This window comes from Rhinichthys klamathensis, unplaced genomic scaffold (assembly GCF_029890125.1).
Source record: "Rhinichthys klamathensis goyatoka isolate OS25496 unplaced genomic scaffold, OSU_Roscu_1.1 h1tg000248l_1, whole genome shotgun sequence".
In the NCBI taxonomy this organism is placed as follows: Eukaryota; Metazoa; Chordata; class Actinopteri; order Cypriniformes; family Leuciscidae; genus Rhinichthys; species Rhinichthys klamathensis.
In genome coordinates this window covers 821,643-838,375 of record NW_026606770.1, presented here as the reverse complement: position 1 = coordinate 838,375, position 16,733 = coordinate 821,643, and the positions used below count along the sequence as shown (strand labels likewise).

Sequence of the window (16,733 nt, the reverse complement as noted above, 5' to 3'; positions counted from 1 at the left end):
AAAATTCACTGGACATCAATATTTTATATCATTGATTAAAATGTATTTTGCGTTTTTTTTTTTTTATATCAAAACAAAGGTATATTTTTGTCCTTTAAACAATTTTTTCTCTTGCATACTGACACAACCACATGAGTACATGTGATTTGAAACGCCCTTTACGTTAAACATTTTCTATATGTGATTTATGAATGAAATTCGGATGTACTACATCCGTCATATTGTCACTCTCATGTGACCAACGCCATCAGTTGCGTTGCTTCATTGCCATTCGCAAATCATCTCCCGTGGCCTCATGGGATAGTAAAGTGTCCATTGAATGCTATTGAAGGTGTTTGCATACTGTTTTATAAATACAACGAATTCGGACAAACTACTCGGCTCACATGTTTTTCGCATATACTACATAGTATGGAAGTATTCAGATGCAGTGCATTTCTCTGTAGAATTGCTTACAGTATTGTGATTTTGTTTATCATTTTCCCGTTTTGGTGGCTTAATGTGCGTAATATGAATCATGTAGTAGTTCGCAATTATTTTATTTATTTATTTATTTTTAAGGGTTATGTTTGGACCCTGTCTGAAAGTCTTTCCATATTGTCTAGATAGTAGAAACAAAAGTAATTAAAACTATAATTACACTCTAAAAAAAAAAAAAAAAAAAGGTTCTATATAAGGAGACGTGTATTAAATGATAATACACTTTCATGTTTAATGGGTCATTTCAATTTGTTCTAGTGATAAAGTACATTTACAAGTGGTTTAATTCATAACATATAATTTAAAAAATCATTAATTAAAACCAAATCCATAAAATTATCCCATTATGGGAACACCTAAAATGTTCTATATATGAAGAGCCTTACAAAACCCTTTAAGGTAGATAGAAGCTATTCTTCTAAGAGTGTAGATACTACATGAGTGTGAATGAATATAAACATGGATGTCAATACTGTCAAAATTTGAAGCATATCACTAACAGAGATTTGAAAGGAGGTTTCTCCAACACGTACACCTTCACGTTTATCAAAGCGACTTGTTTGTTCCCTCAGCAGGTAGCAAAGAAGGCATAACACTTCATTTAAAAATTCAATGTGCTAAAAAATGCATATATTGTGTCAGTTGTCCATAAGAAACCTCTTTTTCCAAAAAAAATTACTTAAAATAACAAAACAATCATTGCACTCCATTGCAGATATGTCAATAACACACACAAGAATTTGTTCGGAAAGAAATTTGTTCTCAGCGCCTTAAATTGAGGCATATGTGAAAGTCTATTTACTCCCCTCTGAGGCAAGCGAATACACACACACTCTACGCACGAGTATAAACACACACCCATGCATAGGCTCAGGTGTTACGGTTTGGTGTTATTGGCAGCTTTGCAGTGAGCAGGCACTGTTTCCAAGGTGATCTCCAGACTGTCAACCTCGGAGCATTTCCGCCCCCTCACGATCACCCGCACGGACTTCTTACACTCCATTGACTGGCTCTTTGGTTTGACTTCTGTTATCACTCTAGGTTCTTGTTCCGGCTCCAATTCAGGTTCGGTGCTGTCCTGCAGAGACAACTGCACAGTGTTCACTTTGACGGGACAGCGGCGTGGGTACTGCTTAAACTGCTCAAACGGGTCATTGCACCTCTCGCAAGGGCAGTGACATGGACCTACAGGCCCCCCCGTTGAATCTGAGATGGATTGGCCTCGTCGCCGCAGACTGAGGGCCAGTGATGGGCGGGGAAAACACTGGCACAGGCAGTGGTGCACGCAAACCCCTCGCAGGGAGCGCATGTCCTTGCAGAGGAGGTGACGGAAGTTGGGTTTGAGCAAGAGGTAGATGAGAGGGTTATACAGGGTGGAGGATTTGGCAAAAACCGCAGGGATGGCAAAGGCCATGGGCGGGATGTCGTCAAAACGGCCGAACGCCGCCCACATAGACACCAGTGCGTATGGACTCCACGCAGCAAAGAATCCTATACACACCGCCACACTCAGCTGAGGAAAGACAGAGAAAGATCCGTCGTGAAGAACTTGCATCATGAGATCCTTTTACAGTAATGAAGGAGTTCACATGTATGTTGGGCAGTTGTTGATTTAGAGTTTTCTTAAGAAGTCTCTTATGCTCACCGAGACTACATTTATTTAATCAAAAATACAGTGAAAACAGTAATAGGTAACACTTTATTTTAAGGTGCTTGTAATAAGCAGTAATTAACAGCTAATAAGACACTTATAAGATGCATATAAGATGCATATAAGTATTAACTACTTCATATAAGGGTTAATTAAAGGTCCAGGCCCTGAAGAGATCAGGGAAACTACTCCCTCTTGGGAAGGTAAATTTTTAAGGGCCTGGGAGTTTGTGTTACCATTTATGTTTGTTCGGCTGTTCTAAAAGTGCAATGTATTGATACTTGAGAAATGTTTTATTTTATTTATTTATTATCATTAGTTAATGCTTACATGCATCTTATATGCATCTTATAAGGTCTTATAAGTGTCTTATTACCTGTTAATTACTGCTTATTACAAGCACCTTAAAATAAAGTGTTACCCAGTAATATTGTGAAATATTCTACCAATTTAAAATAACTGTTTAATACATTTTAAAAATGTAATTTATTTTTGTGTTGGCAAAGCCAAAAATCTTGATATATAAATAAAAAAATTATTTAGTAATTAATGTGGTTTTGAGTGGAAAATGGTTAGTTTGGCTTATTGTGTGATGTAGGTATGTAGCTGTGTCAAGAGTTTTGAAAAGTTTTTGTAAATGCTTGTTAGTAATGAAAAAGGAAAGAAAAAAAAGAGGATATTATCGTCAAAAGACAAAAAACGGCTAAAACCGTAACCTGTGTAAAAAAATGAAGACTGCACCTTCACTATGATTGCCTGGATGTTGCCCATGCGTGTCTGCACTGACACGTGCTGCTCCACCGCTCTGCGGGACTCTCGGACCGTGAGCAGTATGCGTGTGTAGGAGACAATGATGATGCTGCACGGCAGCAGGTAACAGGCGATGAAGAGCACAGTGGTGTAGGAGCGGGCAACTGAGTCGTCATTGGACCAGGACCAGTCGATACAGCAGGCCGTCCCGTAGGGTTCGGGACCATACTGCCCCCAGTGGGCGAGAGGGGAGCAAGCGAACACAAGAGCATAGGCCCACGCGCACGCTATTAACACACGGCCGTGCTCATAGCTGAACCTATTACCTACAGAGACACACATATACAATATAATACATAACTGGACTGCATATCTGTTCATTGAACATGGGGGGGGGGGGGGGGGGTCTCTTTTTTTACATTTCATGTGAACTCCACAATGTGCGTCTCCATTAAGTCCCGTTTGTCGTTTTAATAATAATAATATTAATATAATAATTCATTACATTTATATAGTGCTTTTTTTAGGCACTCAAACACTTTACATGGAAGGGGGAATCTCCTCAAGGATGCTCACAAGTGCCCCCTTTGCGGCCAATATGTGCCCTTGATGAAAACTTTCCCCGCACCCACACTGAGGCGAGTTCACACTTAAGACGCATTTCCACCGAAATTACCCAGAACAATTTGTCCCAGGAACTTCTTTCCCCCCAGACCTGTTGCTGTCTGCGTTTCCATCGCAGACTAAAGTACCGTGAAGATTAGGCAAATTAGTCCGGTGACGTAGAACTGCGTGTTACTTTCCAGTTCCCGCTGGATTTCATCCTCTGAATTTAAAGGGGGGGTGAAACACTCAGTTCTCTTACGAGAGGTTCTCTCGTATTGCGTAAGTTTAGCTTACGCTACGGGTAAAGTTCATCTTTGCTCGAGATATTGAAGCCAAAATTATCCTTACTTTTGCAAAATTTGTCAACGCAGTGCAGCAACTGCAGACCTAGAGCAGGCTGTCTAGCGTGCTCATTGGCTGCCCTGCGGCAACTGCAGCAGCCTACCAGTGAGCCTGGCGTGACGTCACGCCCAATGGTGGCGCTTCGCGCCCACTACGCGTCACAGCCCGCACAAGGGGGTGTGGCTTAGCGTATAAAAGCGGGGCTCAGAGGCTGCTTCCCTGATTTTCATCTCTTCAGCGAAGCTCTTCATACCGCTGGATCCGAGAGAAGCCGCCGCCGTCGAATCCAGCGACTGCCAGCAGAGGAAAGCGCCTGAGGAAGCCGGCCGACTTCTCGCCGCCTTCAGCCTTTTGTGCCAGCAACGCTATCCGGCGACAATATCCTTTACTGCTCTTTTTCACTGTATTTACTGTGTGTGTGTGCTCGCCGCTGCGACACACACTTCTCTAAAAGAGCGCGAGCGTTCTTGAAAGAATGCCTCGCACGTCCTGTGGCTCGTGCCGAGCCCCGCTCAGCGTCGGAGACCGCCATGTGTTTTGCACTCTCTGCCTGAGCCCGGACCACGCAGCCCTCGCACGTCAGGAGGCTGCGTCCACTGTGAGGAACTATCTATGTCGACCCTGCGGGTTCGTCTAGACCTCTTAATGGCAAAGCTGTCACTCCGCCATCTGCTGGACCGTGCAAGAAGCGCCGTGCACAAAGACTGCCGGAGCCTGATGTGGCACTCAAACGCTCGCCGGAACGATTCCCTCAAGCATTTCTCTCTCCTTTCCCGCCCCCCCCTCTCGGACGCGCAGCCTCAGGGGACGAGGCGCTTGATATGGATGAGGACGCGCCGCTAACAGCTGTTCTAATCGCGGCTAGCTTCTCTACGTATGAGAAAGCTATTCCGCCCCCTACAATGCTCTCAGAAAACGTTCCCCGTTCAGTGTAACCGGGACGTCACATATGAAACAGCGTGCCATCGCTGTTAGCGATGAAAGAGATAAGAAAGAGGTTCTGCCTTAAAAAGATCATTAAAAACCAAGTTAAGCAGTGATAGGTATAGGTTCACTTCATTACGTAATCAAGTAATTAAAATGATCAGAAAGGCCAAGGCCAATTTTTTTATAACAATTATTAATGAGGGAAAGGGTAATACAAAGTTGATATGGGAACAGATTAAGAATGTGATGGGAATCTGGCATAGGCCTAGAAACCAGTTAGAGTTAAACCTAAAAGGTAAATTAATTCAAGATCCAGCACAAATAGCTGTAGCTCTTAATGAATATTTTGTCAATTCTGTGGATGAAATAGCACGTAATTTCTCTTTAACAACTCCAGATATTGTCAAAATAGATAAAAGTAAGCCTTCTTTTAGCATTCAACCTATTTCTGAATTGAAAACTCAGGCACTTATTAATTCTCTTAAAATCTCAACAGCAAAAGATTTCTATGGAATGGATTCTAAAATGCTTAAATTACTGAATGAACACCTAGCATACCCTATTACACAAATTGTTAACCAGTCAGTATTAAAGGGGATATTTCCAACTATCTGGAAGACAGCAATAGTAACTCCTATATTTAAATCAAATGATCCTTTGAACATATGTAACTACCGTCCAATCAGTATTCTACCTGTGGTCTCCAAGGTTGTCGAAAAATTTGTATCAGAGCAGCTTGTCTCTTTTTTTAACAATAGTCCATTCCCTCTTCACTCGATGCAGTTTGGCTTCAGGGCCCATCACTCTGCAGAAACAGCTAACTGTCTCTTTTTAGAGACTGTTCGAGCAATGGTTGACAAGGGAGGTGTTGTTGGTGCTGTGTTTTTAGATCTCCGTAAAGCCTTTGACACAGTCAACCATAAGGTCCTTATTGCGAGACTTTCTAATTTTAATTTATCCTCTTCTGCAATTAAATGGTTTGAATCGTATTTATCAGGTAGAAGTCAGTGTGTTTCGGTGAACAATCATCGTTCACCAGTTCTCAACTTACACACAGGAGTACCACAAGGATCGATCCTTGGTCCGCTTTTATTTAGTGTATATATCAATAATCTGCCATCAGTTTGCCCGGATATTAATACACTAATGTACGCGGACGACACTGTAATTTATGTACATGCCAAGACAAAACATCTGGCTGCTGCTAAACTTACAACAGCTATGGATCAAATCACCAATTGGCTAAATCGTTCGTGCCTTCAACTAAACATAGATAAAACTGTGGGAATGTTTTTCACTAAGAGACAATGTAATATTGTTTCAAACATAATGATATCTGGTCAAAACATTAGTATTGTGCCCCAAGTTAAGTATTTGGGCGTTATTATTGATTCTAATCTTTCTTTTAAACCACATATTAAAAACGTGTGTAAAAGGGTCAAGTTTAGTTTAGCTAATTTTAGACATATTAGAAATGCACTGACTTTTCATGCGGCCAAATTATTTATGGATACCATGATTGTGTCACATCTAACATACTGTCTGACAAGTTGGGGTCAAACTAATGGTTTAACATTAAAGCCATTGGCAACTCTCTATAAAAAAACTCTCAAAGTTTTGGACCAGAAGCCTAATAGTTCCCATCATTGTATAATTCTTAAAAATCATAAACTGCTAAGCTGGGAAGATATAATTAAATACAAAAACATCTGTTTGGTCCACAAAATTATGCATAATAACGCTCCAGCTCCTCTCAATTCATTTATAATCCAACGCCATAACAACAGTCAGATTACCAGAAGCACAACACGAGGTGATCTTACTATCCCATTTAGGAAAAGCACATTCGGTCAATTATCATTTTCTATTAAAGCGATACAAAATTGGAATTCACTGCCCACTACAATCAAAGATATACAAATGTATTCCAATTTTACTATACATCTTAAAAACTGGCTGTCTGACAATTACAGCTGCACACACTAATTTGACAGATGTGTTGTGTATTTGATGTGACATGATCATGTTGTTGCCACTTGGTTTCTGCTGCCTGCCTCAATGTTATGTCCAGTATGTGCCTTAATGTGCCTTAATGTGGCCTCTGTATGATTATTGTTTGTGTCTTGTTGTATTGTTTTACTGTATGAATTGTTCTTGTGCCTTTGCAATCTGTGTTTGCTTGCTTATTTGTCTGAATTGTGTGTCACATGTTTAGTATGTCTGTCCCCTTTTGAGAAGTCCTGCTGTAAATATAATTGTAACGTATTTTATTGATGTATGCCTATTGACAACTGGCCGGGGACTACAGCTGGAAATTAGCCGTAGAGGCTAAAGCTGCTCTTTTTTTCTTTCAAAAAGGGACTGTCCACGTTATTAAAAACTAAATAAACTAAACTAAACTAAATGAGGAGACCGTTCAAAATGATTACAACCAGGCAGATCCTCCCGCAAATTCGCCCGAAGGACTGGTTTATATCTCTCGATCTGAAAGACGCGTATTTTCAGATACAGATTATACCCCGTCACAGGCCATTCTTGAGATTCGCCTTCGACGGCCAGGTATATCAGTACACCGTCCTCCCGTTCGGCCTGTCCCTGGCACCCCGTACATTTACGAAGTGCATTGACGCGGCGCTCGCCCCTTCAGATGTGCGGGTGTGCGAATTCTGAACTACTTGGACGACTGGCTGATTCTAGCACAGTCAGAGATAGAGCTCGTATCTCACAGAACTATGCTTCTCAGTCACTTGGAAAGATTGGGCCTCACGGTCAACTAGACCAAGAGCTCATTACGGCCCAGCCAGTCAATCTCCTTTTTAGGAATGGAACTGGACTCCGTGGCTATGAAGGCTCAGCTGTCAACAGAGCGCGCGCGCTGTTTCCGACACCTAGCCGCATCTTTCCAGAAGGGCAGAACCGCCTCCCTGAAAAAAATTCAGAGGATGCTGAGCTGTATGGCCTCAGCTGCAGCAGTGCTGGCCTCTGCACGTGTGGTTGATCGACCGATACCCGTTATCCTGCCAGAAGGAGTTATGAACATGATCACGCAATCTAGAGCCCCCTCTACGAGACGGCTATATGCGTCTAAATGGTCTGTGTTCTCCAAATGGTGCACCGACAAAAATCTGGACCCCAGAACGGGTGAGGTTTCGCAGGTGCTCGGTTTCCTTCAAGAGCTGCTGGATAAGGGCAGGTCCCCATCCACGCTCAATGTATACGTGGCGGCCGTTGCAGCCTTCGCTGAGTCGAAGCAAGGCCGGTCGCTAGGAAGGAACGAGCTGGTCATCCGCTTCTTAACCCTCTGGGGTCCAAGGTGTTTTTGGGGTCCTTGAGATGTTTTGACATACTCTGACATTTGTGCTTTTTTCAGTTGCTTATAAACATATTACTGGCAAAGGTGTAATTACACTCTATTTAGCACACACAGGGCTACCATAATGTGTTATCAACATGTATGTACATTTTTGTATTTTTGAGAGAATATTGTTTATGCATGGTTATTGAAAAAACTAAAACTTAAAGTTTCTGAAATAAGGCCACAAAACACATACTAAATATCTGTCCACAAGACTTTTGACTAATGGATGTTGTCGCCTAGAGTTTTTTCTTCAAAATTATCTGAAAATCATCCTGCCTTATCATTCACATTAAACAATAGATTGGTTTAAATTTAAAAATGACACTTTTTGTTTGGAAAGGCAATATGCGCAGGGGTGTGACCTGCTGTGATTCACACCTGAGAAGACAATGGGCCCGCATAATGAGCGCATAATGGGGCTGCATACTAATGACCCTTTCATTCAGGTGTGTCACTGAGCCACAAGAATGCAATGACTATATATATATATATATATATATATATATGCCTATATAATACAAAATTGGTTCACAGTTCCAATTATTTATTTATTTTTCAAATTGTGCTTGCAAATTGTATAATATCAAATGTAAAAATTTATAGTAATTGTGCAGTTAATTATCATACTGTTTTTACAGAAAGTTTGGGAATGTATCCCAAATGTGTCACTAATAAAACACAATACAAATAATTTAAAGAGGAGGCTTATATTGAGCTTTTAAGATTTACCTAAGATTTATTTATATGTAGCCTACATATATTTTTGCTATTTTAATAAAAAGGTTACAATTACAACAACAATTAAAATTTTAACTATATTTCAAATGTAATCTTTCTTTGTATTATATACTAAAGTATACATTTTATCATACATATTTCACAGTTGCGAATTAATTAGTTTGAATATAGCTTACAATCGAACAAATACTATAATAACATCTTAGCAAACAAGCTTATTTGATGTGGCAGTATTTTACAGTAAAAACGACATCTTGTCTTTCATATGTAACATATCGTTTTTATGATTAGGACATATAAATGTTAATTTGCAGTTTAATACGTTGCTTATAGGGGTGGTGAAAAAAATCGATTATTGATTAATCGCGATTATGTTATGGACGAGTATGAATCGATTATTACATTTTCAAAAATCGATTTTTTATTATATATATATATATATATATATAAAAAATTTGCATTATTTTATTTTGTAAAAAATGTTATACCGGAAGTTGAACGTCACGAACGCGCCCAGTTCCGCAAGCGCGTGTAACGGCAGCCAGAGCGAGTGAGAGCAGGTGTGCCGGAGACACACTGGCTGCATGGCGGCGTCTCAGCTGCGTGGTGTGTCCGTTTTTATTTCGGCTCCCATGTTAACAGGTTAGAGCTTGCACACTGCCTGCATGAGCCGCGCGGAAAACGCGTGCATGCTAGAAATAGAACCGACGCCTATTTTTCACGCGACACGCAAGCGTGTTGGAAGCGTTTCCAGGCAAAATAGAATAGGAAACGATGTTTATATGTCATTTTGTACACGAATACATATTAATAAATTACATTTTGATGTTTGAAAGTCTAGGTTTTGATATAAATTCAGATATCAATGTAATTTAAACAAATAATAATAATAATAATAATAATTATCGATTTTCAAATATTGCCATTATTTTTGCCTATATACAAATTTATGTCATTTTTATTTTTTAAACAATCGAGTCCTGGTGTTCACTACAGAGGTCATAGCATAACATATGAATAAAATATCTCTTTTTTTTTCATTTGTTTCTTATGCTCTTAACAATGTGATTACATGAAGAAGAAAAAAAACTTTTGAAAAAAACGTTCTGGGCCTCAGGAGGATATAATGATAATAAGCTACAATAACAACATAGTGTGTCTTCTGAGTGACGGTCCACCATCAGGCTAAATATAGGCTCTTTAAAGCTACACAAAATTTGTAAATGTTATTGAAATAAACAGACAGCCCACTTCCCTATTTTTCGGATTTTGGAAGATGTGTGATAACAGTTGAAATTGTTGTCGTAAAGGCAAGAGGCAAGAGTTGAAATTGTTGTAGTAAGGATTAACACACCGCTAACCCAAATGTAGACTGTCCCTCTATGTCACCTAGCAGCAGACACGTTTCTGGTGTGCAAAGACACAGAAAACGCGACGCAGCTGACACGCAACAGAAACGCCACGCTCACGCCACGCAGCCAGTGTGTCTCCGGCCTAACGAGCGTTGCTTGCTACAACACCTTGTCTTTCTAGAAGAAAATTGTCCAATTTCTACAGTATGTTGGTTCTGATCTACTTCCTAAAGGAAATAAGCCTTTCATTTATTTGTTATTGTTTAGTTCAACTTGATGAGTCACAACACAATGTGATGTATTCATTTCTGTGTTCTACAGAACATAAGCTACATACAAATAATTCTGAAGTTATAACTACACGACACAGAAAGTGCTTTGAGTTGTTGTTACTCAATAAAAGAGTTAAGTAATTCAGCAGCTGACTTTTTTTAATACTGCAAACACTTTGTAGTGTATTTTCGTTTACTGTTGTGAAATGGAAAATCAATAATCGCTAATCGCTAATCGAGAATCGTTAATAATCGAAAATCGACTGTAATCGAATCGGGACTTCAATAATCGTAATCGAATCGAATCGGGAAATCAGACCGATTAACCACCCCTAGTTGCTTATACAAAAATATTTTATTTCAACATATTTCAGTCGATTTTTACTCATCTCAGTATTGGAATATAGTTAGGTAAAAGCTGTTCATTCATTCACACACAAAAACGCGATTCAAACAGTCTTTTTGTTTACAGACACTATTCCATATCGCGATTAGCACAAAGCACTTGAAAATAAAGAATGTACCTATTTCCTCGGCTGGATCCGTTGCTCCTCCAAATGAAACTACCTGTAGCCTACTTCTGAGGTAATTTTTTCCAGGATTATTATTAAGATAGTACTATTATTCCTCACAGCGTGGTAAATATGAGTCTCTTTCGGTGGGTTATGCAGCTGATGTGTGGGCGTGGATCGCCTCAGAGCATTTGTGTTTGAATAGAGCGCGCGCTCCGTGGGCGTGGTCAAATTAACTTTAATGAGCTGAGACGAGAACGACTATCATCTCTCTCTTTTCGTACATATTACATAAAATGAGAAAACATTTTTTTATATAAATTACTTCATTTAAAAGAAGATAATTCAGGCTTCATGCCTGTGTGCCTGTATACCTGTTTGACTGAGTATTTGCAGAGTTACAGATGATTTTTCGGACGCGTTTCAGAATGGACTTCACTGACAGAGAGAACGCAGAACGCGCATCATGTTTATTTTTCTTTATTAGGCGAAAAGCACAACACTTTGTTTTTATTATGAGGTTCCACAAAAAAAATACAAACTTAACAGGATCGAATGATGTACAACACTTATATGTAAGATCAAAATTAACAGAGTAATTTGAGTCTCTTTTGCACTGATAAGGAAAAAAGTGAGCTGGTATCGCCGGCGAGACCGCCGACCCCAGAGAGTTAAGAGGAGCCAGAAGGATGAACCCTCCGCGGCCACCTTCAGTTCCTATTTGGGATGTCTCCGTGGTCCTAGAGGCCCTAAAGATGCATCCCTTCGAACCATTAGATTCAACTAATCTAAAATACCTCTCGCTCAAAACCGTTTTTCTTTTGGCTCTGTCATCAGTTAAACGTGTGGGGGACTTACACGCGCTATCTGTTAGCGCAGCGTGCCTTGAGTTTGGCCCGAATGACTCTAAAGTCATCCTCAAATCGAGACATGGCTATGTCCCGAAGGTGATTGGTAAATGGTAAATGGACTGCATTTATATAGCGCTTTCACAGACCCAATGGCCACCAAAGCGCTTTACATTTGCCTCACATTCAGCCATTAACTCACTCATTCATACACCGACGGGCGACGGCAGCCATGCAAGGCGCCATCAAGCTCGTAGGGAGCAGCTGGGGTTAGGTGTCTTGCTCATGGACACCTCGACACTTGGTCAGGTGGAACCGAGGATTGAACCACCAACCTTCCAGTTTGTAGACAACCCACCCACATGAACCACTGAGCCACTGCCGCCCTGATTGGCACTCCCTTCAGAGCGCTCGTCGTGGGCTTGGTCCAGTGGAATTTCCATTCACGACATCTATATGGCGGCGGGCTGGGCCTCCCCGTCTACATTTGTGAGATTCTATAATCTGGAAGTTCCCGCCTTGCAGGCTAGACTTCTCTCAGTCTAATGTGTGTATGATCTGCCCACATCACTGGTGCGCAGGCTACCTCAACGTTAGCTCTCCTGGTTGAGCTGCACTAATATGGGTTGATATACATGTACATGCAGCCCAGCGCCGCCGCTCTGCATTCCCCATGGGTGCTTATGTTTATACATGTGTCGGCCCGCTTGCTGGCCGCCTGAATTTCTCACTTTCAATGTTCCCCGGGTTGGGACTCATAGAGTGGATGCTGGGCGCGCACGGCGTTGACAAAGTGTTCCCGTAGCGTAAGCTAAACTTACGCAATACGAGAGAACCTCTCGTAAGAGAACGTACTCGGTTACCTAACGTAACCTCAGTTCTCTCTAGAGAGGGAACGAGTATTGCGTAACCGGCCGTGCTAAGCGCCACGAGCGATTTTCGCTTCAGATCATGAAAACCAGGGAAACAGCCTCTGAGCCCCGCTTTTATACGCTAAGCCACGCCCCCTTGCGCGGGCTGTGACGCGTAGTAGGCGCAAAGCGCCACCATTGGGCGTGACGTCACGCCAGGCTCACTGGTAGGCTGCTGCAGTTGCCGCAGGGCAGCCAATGAGCACGGTACACAGCCTGCTCTAGGTCTGCAGTTGCTGCACTGCGTTGACAATATATACAAAATTAAGGATAATTTTGGCTTCAATATCTCGAGCAAAGATTGAGTACCTATAGAGTAATATTGCATCCATCATATCTCCAAAAAGTCTTTAGTTTTATTAAATTTATAAAAGAAAGATAGGCTGTACCGAGTCTTTCCGGAAAAAGCCGAGCGGGTGGAGGCGTGCCATGTGGGCGGAGCTAAATCACGAGCGCGCGAAGCTTACGTTGAGAGCGTCTGGAAGCTGTGACATCCTAAAACAAACAATGGCTAACAATCAAATTCAGACATACGTTTTTAAACCAGAATCAGATCGAGTGTTTTTAAAAATTATAAATGATTTGAACTTGAGCGCTGTGTTTTTAGAACACCATGTCATGCGCGAGTTTTAGAACATTTGTGTGTGTCTACTCGTGGTTTATGAAGACATGATTTGGTTTTACAATAAACTAACAGACACCTACAGTAGCCACCTAAACAAATGTATTTAAACAAACACACACCATACATCGCATGCTCCATAGATACATTAACTATACGTTATCATGTTGTTTAGCCTATTTGCTGTGCTTAAGTTACACGCCGATAGACATACACAGATATTTAAAGCAGTTCTACTCACCGCCTGCGGTTCCAACGCAAGACCGTTAACCTTTAGTGTTGGGACTGCTCCATCCTTGAGAACAAAGCGATTAGCAAATCCGGCTTCGAACTGGGCCTTGTTTATAAAAAAAATCATCCTCGAAATGTATGGAACAAACAAGAACACTTGCACAACTGTGTTGATGTTTTGGAAAAACAAACTCCATCCTCTGGTCCCTTAACCAGGGGCGTAATTTGTGGGGGGGATGGGGGGGATATAACCCCCCCAATATTTAAATCTATGCATTACAACCCCCCCATTATTTATACCATGATCACAATATCAGGAGGCATACCCAAACTTCAACCCCCCCAATGTTCAAACCAAATCTACGCCCTTGCCCTTAACGCTTGATTCTTTGGGAATCTGTGCAGTGTTGTCTTGCCTTGGCAAACGAAACCACACTTCTTTGGTGACATATTGCAGCGCAGCCGATGCACAGCGCTTTGATGGGCATAGGTTACGGCTATCGCTCTACAGCGCGCCCTTCCGAGAGAAGTGCCCTTAGGACCGTATAAGGAAATTCCGGCGCATCTGACGTCATACGCGCCCATACTCGAAAAAACTTTCCGAAACTTGTGACAACCAGGAAGAAGTATTTTGAGAACAGAAATACTCAATCAAACGTACAACTTAATTTGTGAAACTTTGTCCATGTTTAGCATGGGAATCCAACTCTTTAACAGTGTAAAAAACTCACTATGCATGAAATAGCATTTCACCCACCCTTTAAGCTTAATAAAGCCAGAACCTCGTCGTTGGTCCATTGGTCATATTTTTTCAACTCCATTGTTGATTCGAATGGCAAAAAAAAATCTTACTGCACCCAAAAATGGTGGTTGAAATAATATGCTGCGTGGAGTCAACTAATCTGAAACAATCAGCATGTTCAGTGCCCAAGTCCCACCCCCGAAAGTTCCTGAACTTTTAAAAAGTACTACCTCGCCAGCAGGGACTTTCTGAGGTGGAAATTTTTACCCGGAACTTAATTTAGACCCAAGTCCCTGCGGTTGAAACACACAGAGCACCACCCCAAAATTCCTAGTTCCTGGGGAAAGTTCCTGCGGTGGAAACACGGCTATACATATAATCAAATAGAGTAAAGAGTAGAGGACAGTGAGGAGTGGGGCCTATGACAGGGCCATCTTTATGAGCAAATCACTGAATCGTCCATTCAAATGATTCATTAAAAACTGTGATTCATTGAGGAACAAAGCAAGTAATTGAATCATTCTCTCAACTGAAGTGTTCACAAAATACTGATTTCTTCAGGAACGAAACACCAGTACTGTATGTTGATTTAAGACACTAAACCAAAAAAAAAGAAGAAAAAAAGACATTTGCGAAATAGATGCATTTTCACTAGTGGACTTTTGGACACCACTGCATTTGAAAACTAGAATATATAGGGTATGAATACCATGAAGTGGATAGCAGACTTTGAGGCAGCAAACAGTGCTGAGTATAGTGAGAGTGGTCAGAGAGCAGATCCCGAACAAAACACCACAGAAGGCATAGATCACACACACTGTCCCTCCATAAAGCCACCTGCAAAAAACAGAAACAGCACTCATAAGAAACAGCAAAATAGAGATCAAGATCAAGGATAGATGTTTGATGTAACATTCAGAAGTTATTTCAATATAAAGCAAATACAAATTTAAACCATAACTGAAGAGTTCTTATACACTCACCGGCCACTTTATTAGGTACACCTGTCCAACTGCTCGTTAACACTTAATTTCTAAGCAGCCAATCACATGGCGGCAACTCAGTGCATTTAGGCATGTAGACATGGTCAAGACAATCTCCTGCAGTTCAAACCGAGCATCAGTATGGGGAAGAAAGGTGATTTGAGTGACTTTGAACGTGGCATGATTGTTGGTGCCAGAAGGGCTGGTCTGAGTATTTCAGAAACTGCTAATCTACTGAGATTTTCACGCACAACCATCTCTAGGGTTTACAGAGAATGGTCCGAAAAAGAAAAAACATCCAGTGAGCGGCAGTTCTGTGGGCGGAAATGCCTTGTTGATGCCAGAGGTCAGAGGAGAATGGCCAGACTGGTTCGAGCTGATAGAAGGGCAACAGTGACTGAAATAACCACTCGTTACAACCGAGGTATGCAGCAAAGCATTTGTGAAGCCACAACACGCACAACCTTGAGGCGGATGGGCTACAACAGCAGAAGACTCCACCGGGTACCACTCATCTCCACTACAAATAGGAAAAAGAGGCTACAATTTGCAAGAGCTCACCAAAATTGAACAGTTGAAGACTGGAAAAATGTTGCCTGGTCTGATGAGTCTCGATTTCTGTTGAGACATTCAGATGTTAGAGTCAGAATTTGGCGTAAACAGAATGAGAACATGGATCCATCATGCCTTGTTACCACTGTGCAGGCTGGTGGTGGTGGTGTAATGGTGTGGGGGATGTTTTCCTGGCACACTTTAGGCCCCTTAGTGCCAATTGGGCATCGTTTAAATGCCACGGCCTACCTGAGCATTGTTTCTGACCATGTCCATCCCTTTATGGCCACCATGTACCCATCCTCTGATGGCTACTTCCACCATGTCACAAAGCTCTAATCATTTCAAATTGGTTTCTTGAACATGACAATGAGTTCACTGTACTAAAATGGCCTCCACAGTCACCAGATCTCAACCCAATAGAGCATCTTTGGGATGTGGTGGAACGGGAGATTCGCATCATGGATGTGCAGCCGACAAATCTGCGGCAACTGTGTGATGCCATCATGTCAATATGGACCAAACTCCCTGAGGAATGCTTCCAGCACCTTGTTGAATCTATGCCACGAAGAATTGAGGCAGTTCTGAAGGCAAAAGGGGGTCCAACCCGTTACTAGCATGGGGTACCTAATAAAGTGGCCGGTGAGTGTATAACTTTACTATTTATATAACCCCTAGCATCATCTTAAAACCCTGTAACTTCAGCAGGTTGACATAAAAAGTAAGAAAACAGAATCAATGTCATTTACCAACTCCAATTCCAGACCTATTAACACGTGTGTGTGGCCCTAGACCTCCTCAATGAAGGATCCTGCGTTTTTTTTGTTTGTTTTTTGCCAAAACAGCATTGCATAAA

The 16,733-nt window shown here is 41.5% G+C and overlaps 1 protein-coding gene across 1 annotated transcript in view; it reads right to left on the bottom strand.

Moving 5' to 3' along the window:
- Positions 1 to 1,321: 1,321 nt before the first annotated feature.
- The window catches only part of opn7a (opsin 7, group member a), a 54,251-nt gene continuing 38,839 nt past the window's right edge, over positions 1,322 to 16,733 (bottom strand). Inside the window, exons 4-6 of the mRNA XM_056266419.1 lie at positions 15,052 to 15,179; positions 2,873 to 3,207; positions 1,322 to 1,993 (exon numbers count right to left, since the gene is read on the bottom strand). Of these exons, the coding sequence (XP_056122394.1) occupies positions 1,358 to 1,993; positions 2,873 to 3,207; positions 15,052 to 15,179 (1,099 nt within the window). The 3' untranslated portion in view covers positions 1,322 to 1,357. The remainder of the gene's footprint in view (positions 1,994 to 2,872; positions 3,208 to 15,051; positions 15,180 to 16,733) is intronic.